At 44.4% G+C, this 7,415-nt stretch overlaps 2 protein-coding genes across 2 annotated transcripts; both read right to left on the reverse strand.

Annotated features, from left to right (window-relative positions):
• Positions 1 to 609: 609 nt before the first annotated feature.
• On the reverse strand, positions 610 to 3,495 carry mcidas (multiciliate differentiation and DNA synthesis associated cell cycle protein; the record flags this gene model as incomplete). The annotated part of the gene is made up of 7 exons (XM_084360890.1): positions 610 to 1,050; positions 1,153 to 1,263; positions 2,211 to 2,437; positions 2,566 to 2,626; positions 3,082 to 3,161; positions 3,269 to 3,329; positions 3,406 to 3,495. The coding sequence occupies 7 exons, from the start codon at positions 3,493 to 3,495 to the stop codon at positions 610 to 612; spliced, it is 1,071 nt and encodes a 356-aa protein (XP_084217016.1).
• A 1,412-nt stretch (positions 3,496 to 4,907) lies between these two features.
• Positions 4,908 to 7,098, reverse strand: ccno (cyclin O). The gene is made up of 3 exons (XM_084359749.1): positions 6,564 to 7,098; positions 5,929 to 6,114; positions 4,908 to 5,806 (listed from the first exon to the last, which is right to left on the reverse strand). Exons 1-3 carry the CDS (start codon positions 6,882 to 6,884, stop codon positions 5,207 to 5,209), a joined length of 1,107 nt encoding a protein of 368 aa, XP_084215875.1. The 5' UTR covers positions 6,885 to 7,098; the 3' UTR covers positions 4,908 to 5,206.
• Between the last annotated feature and the right edge of the window lie 317 nt (positions 7,099 to 7,415).

Here is a 7,415-nt window from a genome sequence, read left to right on the forward strand (position 1 = left end):
GTTGGCTGTAATGCATCATGAGTGAAGCCCTTTCTCAGACCACACAGTCACTCAGACAGAGACAAAGGGAAAGGAAGTCCCTGCTTCTTAAAGGAGGTCAGGGGGTCACATTTGTTTCACTGCTCAAACAAGAAAAGTTCACGTTGAAAACAGTTTCTTTCCATTTGTTTGAATGTCACCCGAGACCACTTTCCATGACAGAAATCCCTTTAAGTTAGCTTTATAAAACATAACTTTTATTTTCAAACTTTTAAAGTCATTTCCATTTTCCGAGACAAAACAAATTATAGGGCGTTAAAATAAACACGACATTTCCACATTGTTTGGTCAGATCATTACATTTTGAGGCATGTAAACAGAAACACAAAGAAAACAAAGGCTGAGGCAGTATTATTTCCTTTGTCAGGCACCGCTTCTGACTGATTAGCTTACAAGCTACCTGAGGAAGACATCATTTAATCATTCACAGATATCACTATAGATTATTAGTTAAGCATTAACAGGCCCTGCCCACCCACACGTCCTTCCAGTCTTGAACAGACATTTGGCACTTTCAAACCACTTATTAAAAGCAGGATCGAGTCCAGTTTTACATTGTTAACCCGGGCTTCAGCTGTGGTTTGGGACCCAGCGAAAGCGGTATCCTCCCTGCTGAGTCCTCGAGGTGAAGGCTCGTCCGTGAGGAAACACCTGTGTCCTTATGGTGCAGTGATCTCTAACAGAAGTCCTGAAAGACGAGGTGATCTCTTCTGACTCTGCTCCATCCGTTGCTGTGCTGCTGCCTTTGGAGGTAGAAGTCTGTAGGCCTGAGAATGAGCCGTACATGCGTATAGTCTCTGGTTCCTGCTGGAGTTTTGTTCCAGCAGCAGCACCATGCAGGACAGCGTTGCAGCGTGTGCTAATGTCCCTCAGCATGTCCTCCACCGAGTCAGAGGACTCTGTTTCATATCCTTCATCCAGTCGCTGCCTCTTACAGGGACTCAGTGAAGTTTTTTCACCACAGGGCATCGCTGCCTCTCTCACATGAGGGTCTCTGACTGTCATCAGTTTCTGGTAGAACATAGTGGAAGTACAAGAAATAAAGATAAGGGGTCAGGGATAAGAGGTTATATTGAATCCAGGATGAAAGTGTGTGTTCAGTCATGTACTCACTTCAAGAACTGAGGCTAGGTGCTTTGCACGACTGGCCAGCTGCCTGAGGTGAAGGTTTCTCTCCTGAAGGGAGTCGATCTCTTCCTTTCTTCTGTGGAGAGTCTCATGAAGCTGCAGACACACAGACAAATGTGTTAACTTCCAGTGAGAGCCCTTTGCTTTACTTCACTGTGACCACTTCATGTACAACAATAAAAGTCTTTATTGTATGAATATTCAGTTTTTTCAAAGCACTATTGCACCTGTCACATGACAACCACAAAGTGCACTTTTAGTGATGTTTTCAAGGGTACTATGTTGATTTTTTTGCATGATTTGCAGGTATACATCGAAAAATAACTACTGTCACTATCACAAAATATAGACACACAGACGTTTCAGTGCACCTTGATTCAACAACCAGTATTTGTTGAAAAACTGAAGAATAAGTCCTTATTTAATAACTTTTGACCATTGTTAGCATTATGGGCCAGTCTATTTATGAGTGGGCTTCCTTCTTGACAGTGGTTTCACATTATTCTCTGATCTAGCGATGGTGGTCAAGGAAAGGCCATTGAGAAAAGCAGCGAAGCACCAACAAAGGCACGGAAAATAAAACTGCTATAGGAAGTAAACATGGATGTAAACAATGCAGGTTTCAAAGTGTTGAAAGAATTTGGCTTTGCAAATGTTTTGTGAAGAAGGAAATGCATTCAACACATTTGTTAGACCTATAAAATACTGATGTTGTTTATTTATAAGAAAACTCTGCAGGGCACCTCTAATGTTTTCCTGATTTATACAAACTCTCCACATATTTTTAGATCAAACCAGGTTAAATATAACGAAAAAAACTCAAGATATATTTATGAGCATCGTTTTGGAGACATCTTGAGTCAGAGTCAGTGAAACACCAAAAGTGTCAGTTTTCCCAAAGGTGATGAGCAGAAATTTTGGATTTGTCTAACTCAAACATATCCAAAAAGTACAAATTGGATCATTCATGACATAAATCACATATAAATACTGCCTCATCAAGTCAAGTCAAGCTAGTCATGAATCTTACAATAAGGATTTACCTGATTGTTGACTTCCATGGATTCTCCCAACGCCCTGCCCTGGCACTGGGTGATGCCCCTCCACAGAGCTCCATCTTGGGCAGGTGGATTACCTGCTTCTGTGGAGGAGTGAACCAGACAGTCTTCTGAAGAGGAGAACCGCTGAGGGGTGAGGGGAGGTATGACACATCCCTGAAAGGGTACCAGTTCATCTGGAGACAGACTGCTCTCCAGAGTGGCAGGAGAGTCTGACAGAGGAGACAAGCACAAGGGGTTGATGATGAAGATGATGAGGATGATAAGATTGTTACTATTATAGTAGCAGCAACAACATAGCACACAACATCAGTGCTAAGATCTAAATGTCTTTCCTCACCTGCCATGAAGTCCAGCGCATAATCTCCAAAGTCCTGGTCATCTGCATCAGATTCATTCACCTGCAGACAAATCAAATTGACGATTAAAAGACATACATGTGTTAAAATCTCACTGGACGACAAACGAATCGTAGCTGCCCCACACCTGATAATCCCACCACAACCAGGCAGGGTAATGTGGCCTTATGGCAGAATATGTCTCGGTGGTCATGTCAGCGAGTGTGCCGGCGCGTAATGTGTTTTGTGCGCACGGTGAGCTGTGCCAAAAGAGGCTGCCTGTGTATAAAACGTGTGAGGTCCGGCCAATTAGCGGTAGCCTGCGTGTCATGGGTAAACATCAATCTCTCCTGTGCAGAATTCCAGCACATCGTGTCAAACATTAACAGCCTGGGAGTGATAAAGATCTGCCACCATGTTATATCTCTCTAAACGCGTGGATTCACATTAAAGTCAGGTGTCACAAAAGCATGAAAAAAGTGTTTTTTTCTGGTTCTTTCTTGAGTTTTTCTCCTCACCTGAGAGCCGAGGGAGTCGCTCTCTCTTCTCACCACAGACGCGCAGTCCTCCAAATCATCCCATGCAATTGTTGAAAAAGCTGAAACGAGAAAAGTGTGTCTGAGTGAGTCAATCCACGGAATTTATTTATTGTCTCATGCTGTCTTTATGCTTAAAGTTCAGTCAGAATGGCAGAGGTGCGCATACCTTGCTCGATGATAGAGGGGAGCTCCACGTACATGGCGACTGGACTGCTGCTTCTTGGCACCTGCAGGGAACAACTGTTAACACCACTCAACAACAGAGCTGGACAGAAGAGAAGAGATGGGAGAAAGATTTCATACCTTTCTGCTCACCGCAGCTCGCCTCCCCTGTTGGCCCATTTGATTGGGGCACATGGCATCAAACACCTTTCTGTCTCTTTGCATCTTCATCAGCTCGCCTCTGGCTGCAGGACTGAAGCACCATGGTTTGATTCAGAGCTGATATAGACGAAATTCTCCCGGTTTGTGTCTCTCCATGCCGCGGCCTCGGAGTTTTGGCCCAATCAAAGGGACTTGTTTGGTCTCCAGGGAGCGACAGCGTCCTGAGAGATTAAACTGGTGCAGGCTAACGGTTTTCTGCTCTGAAGTGTAAAGTGGTACCGCGCGTAACGGCGCCATTACAGCAGGTGCTCCCTGTGTGCCCTCCCTCCGCCTGCGGCCAAGTATTCCCTGCGCCCTGCCAGAGGCGCATGTGGGCTCCAACCATGCCTGATTTATGAAATAAAACACCTTCATCAGACAGACCAGTGCGTTTTCACTCTTTGGATGGCCGATCAACTTATTTTATATCATTATCAATGTGTATTTATTTCATATGGCCACGGCGTTCATCGCGTAATTTATATCCAACTGTGCGTAAAATAGCCAAATTAGGTCAAGGCCTGTTGCCACATTCAGAGCGAAGTGGAAAAGGAAAAGGGCAATTACAGCAGACAGCTCAGTAAACACTGGTGACAAATGCCTCGATTAGTAAACAAACAGAGTAAGCCTTGTTGGCCCTTAACGCTGAATGCACCTGTGTGGTCGACACTGTGTCAGCAGGTCGAGATGCCACGCGTAATGGATTATCAGAGAAAAACACTCAGTTGACCAGGCTGTGTTGGCACAGTTCAAATAGTGATGTGGGTAAGCTGACCTCCAGGTAAACGGCTACAATAGCCTGTAGGCCACACTTTATTTCTTTTGTTATCCCTGAAGCCTATAACCTCACATTTGTCAGTCTGCAGTGGAGCAGTCATTTATTTGTATTGAGCCCAGTCCAAACACTGCGATGGAGACAAGACTGAGACTACAAACCTCTGATTTCATGATTTCTTCTTCATATCATCCAGCGTCCATTACATCTGGACACACCTCTCTGGTTTCCCATCAAACATCAGCTGAGTTTGAATTAGGGCTGGGTGACATATCGTTATCATGGTATCAGACTATATATCATCTTAGATTTTGGATATCGTTATATCATGTAATGGCACAAGTGTTTTCTTTCCAGGTTTTAAAGGCTGCTATACAGTCACGTGATGTCATTTTTCACCCACTTTGTCATTATATTCACATTACTGATGATTATTTATCAAAAAATCTCATCGTGCTCATTTTGTGAAAGAACTGACTCATCCCTACATATTGTGCAATATCAATATTGACTCGAGATATGGCCTAAAAAATATCACAGTATTATTCTGAGGCTTGAATCAGTGCTTCACATTTTACTCTCCATTCAGAGACCAACACAAATTCATTTTACTCATCATTTATTACATCATTTAAAAAGAAAATCAATAAATTACAGCACATTTTTCCAGGTCCTTCATTAGAGACGGAACAACCATAAACCTGCAGCAAGTCAGTGCACGTACACTTAATAATGACTTCAAATTCATTCAACAGAATATATTAAAATACTTCATTGATAAACATTCATAAATATAAACGTATGCTACGTTGTAAAACATTCAGTGGCTGCAATCAACAGGTTGTCTATGAGGTAAACATGAGGTTAAGATCGGTCTGCTTTACTTCTGAACATCATCTTAAAGTAACTCCAAGAATATCAACACGAGTGGAGGGGAAACATTTCTGAACTGTGGCACACTCGTCGTCACATGGTGGACATCACTTCCAGTGCCTCCTGGTTTAATGACACTAAAAGTTTCAGGTTCTCTCTGCATTCCTGGGCCAGATTGTGGTTGTAGCCCCACTGACTCACAGGCCGAGAAAGCTCCGGGCTCTCAGATGGTTGAGCACAAACTGGTTGGGGACATAGTTCATCTACAAAACTGCCCCACTGCTCTTCCTGTGACTGGATGGTCGCATGCTCAACGAGCCCTTGTTCAGTTTTCAGTAAGTCACAAGCCAGCCTCAGTGCACAGCTCGCAGTCAGAGATGGTGGGTATTTGTTGAAGGCATAGTCTGCTAGACTCAACTCGCACACCTTTCGTGCAAGGTTGCTGCACCGCCTGGGTGTTTTTCTGTCTGGATTCATTCTCGCACACCTTTCACCACCTGTACACTCAGACACGAGCTGGGTAGCCTCAATGCAGTTGGTGTAATAGTCCAGGAAGAAGGCCAGGGTGGGTGCGTGGAGGCGGAAGTTGAGACGGACGAGGATCAGGCACTCCAGGTTGCAGAGCTGCTCCTTAGTGAAGGCATCACAGCAGAACGACAAGAGATGGCTGATCCGCGGTGAGCACACCTCCACCTGGGTGGACAAGGAGAAAGGGAATGAGTTATACTCTACTTAAATTCTTGTTCACATCTATCTATCTATCTATCTAAAGACAAAATCTGTTCCTCAACCACTTGCCACACTCAAAATCGCACCTGTTTACTGGCCAGCAGCAGTGCAGTGACACCCAGCAGCTGGAAGCAGTCAGCAGCCACCGGTGTGGATGCCAGGAACCTGTCCATGATGTTCACTGCCAGACAGCAGCACTCAAAGGACAGACGGAAATGTTTGTGTACAGGGATGAGCCAGCTGATGAGTGTACACCTCGCCTCCGCTGTCAACTGGGAATACAACAGAGTACATTACATGAAAAAAGGGAGATTTATGGCCTCTTGAGGTGCATAAAAGTATAAACTCCTCTCTGTTGCCTGATTTTTGCAGAGAGGTAGATAGTGAAAATTATAAGATTCCTGCTGGAGCAAGTGATAAATAAATACATTCAGATAATAGATAAATTCGAAACAATGCAGTGGGTTTTAAAAAAAAGTACTTGGTTTGAAACACCAAAAGGTATCAAGTCAACAATTATTTTACATTAAAAGGTCATATTTTTGTTTTGGATTTGCTTCTGATGGAAATATGAAAACTAAGACACATTTTTTTGGGGGAAAAAGTAAAAGATTTGGCAAAAAAAGAAAAAACAAATAGGCCACACACATTTTCACACTTCCATTCAGTAACAATATATCATTTCTGACGCGCTCACTGTGTAAAGTGCCTTGTAGCCTACCTGTGGTTGGCGTGCCAGGCTTTTGCAGGGATCAAACTGCGCCTCTTTCCCCCTCTGGATCCTGTAACCGATGTCCCCGTACTGGAGGTACCAGGTGGAGAGCTGCCCTGCTGGAGGCTCGTCTGAACGCAGCGGGGACACATCTATCCGAGCAGGGGAGGAGAGCGCAGGGGTGCCCAAGTCTTCCTCGAAACCGGAGTCACTCAACTTGGACATGAGAGTCTGTTTCCTGTGCCGGGCGGTCTGCCGCTGCTGGACCGGTGTGAGCGCGTCTGTCCGTCTCCTCTTGTGAACAGCGTCACTGTGCACAAAGGAAACCATGACTGTATACTGGAGCCTGTCTGCGCACCGGCCACCAGTCCACTGGCTGTATCACCGAGGCTGAGTGTGCGTCCTGGATGTGGAGGGGAGTTTCGTCTGGTGACGTCAGTTTCCCGGGGTCTCCCCCGCTCCTTCAGCTCACCTTTCTCTCATCACCAAGGCAACCGAGGCTTAACTAGGAGCTAATTACCCTCAACCATATGTTGTAGTACATTTTCACGTCTGCAGGCCACTTTCATGAAACAGAATAGGCTCAATAAATCTATCCTTACAGACAGAAGGTGAAGAAATATGTCGTCGCAGGTGAACTGTGTCCTGATGTCTCACTGGAAACCTGTGATATTGTGTGTGAAACTGATGTCGATGTTTAACATTTCTCATGAAATAACTCAAAAAACCTCTCACTGGTTTTAAAGGCTGCTGTACAGTAAGGTGATGTCATTTTCTAAACTTATCAGACTGTTTTACTTGTACTAATGTTTGTCTTCACCCACTTAGTCATTATGTCCCCATTACTAATGATTATCTATC

Source organism: Pagrus pagrus (genome assembly GCF_965226575.1).
Source record: "Pagrus pagrus genome assembly, chromosome: 8".
NCBI classification, from domain to species: domain Eukaryota; kingdom Metazoa; phylum Chordata; class Actinopteri; order Spariformes; family Sparidae; genus Pagrus; species Pagrus pagrus.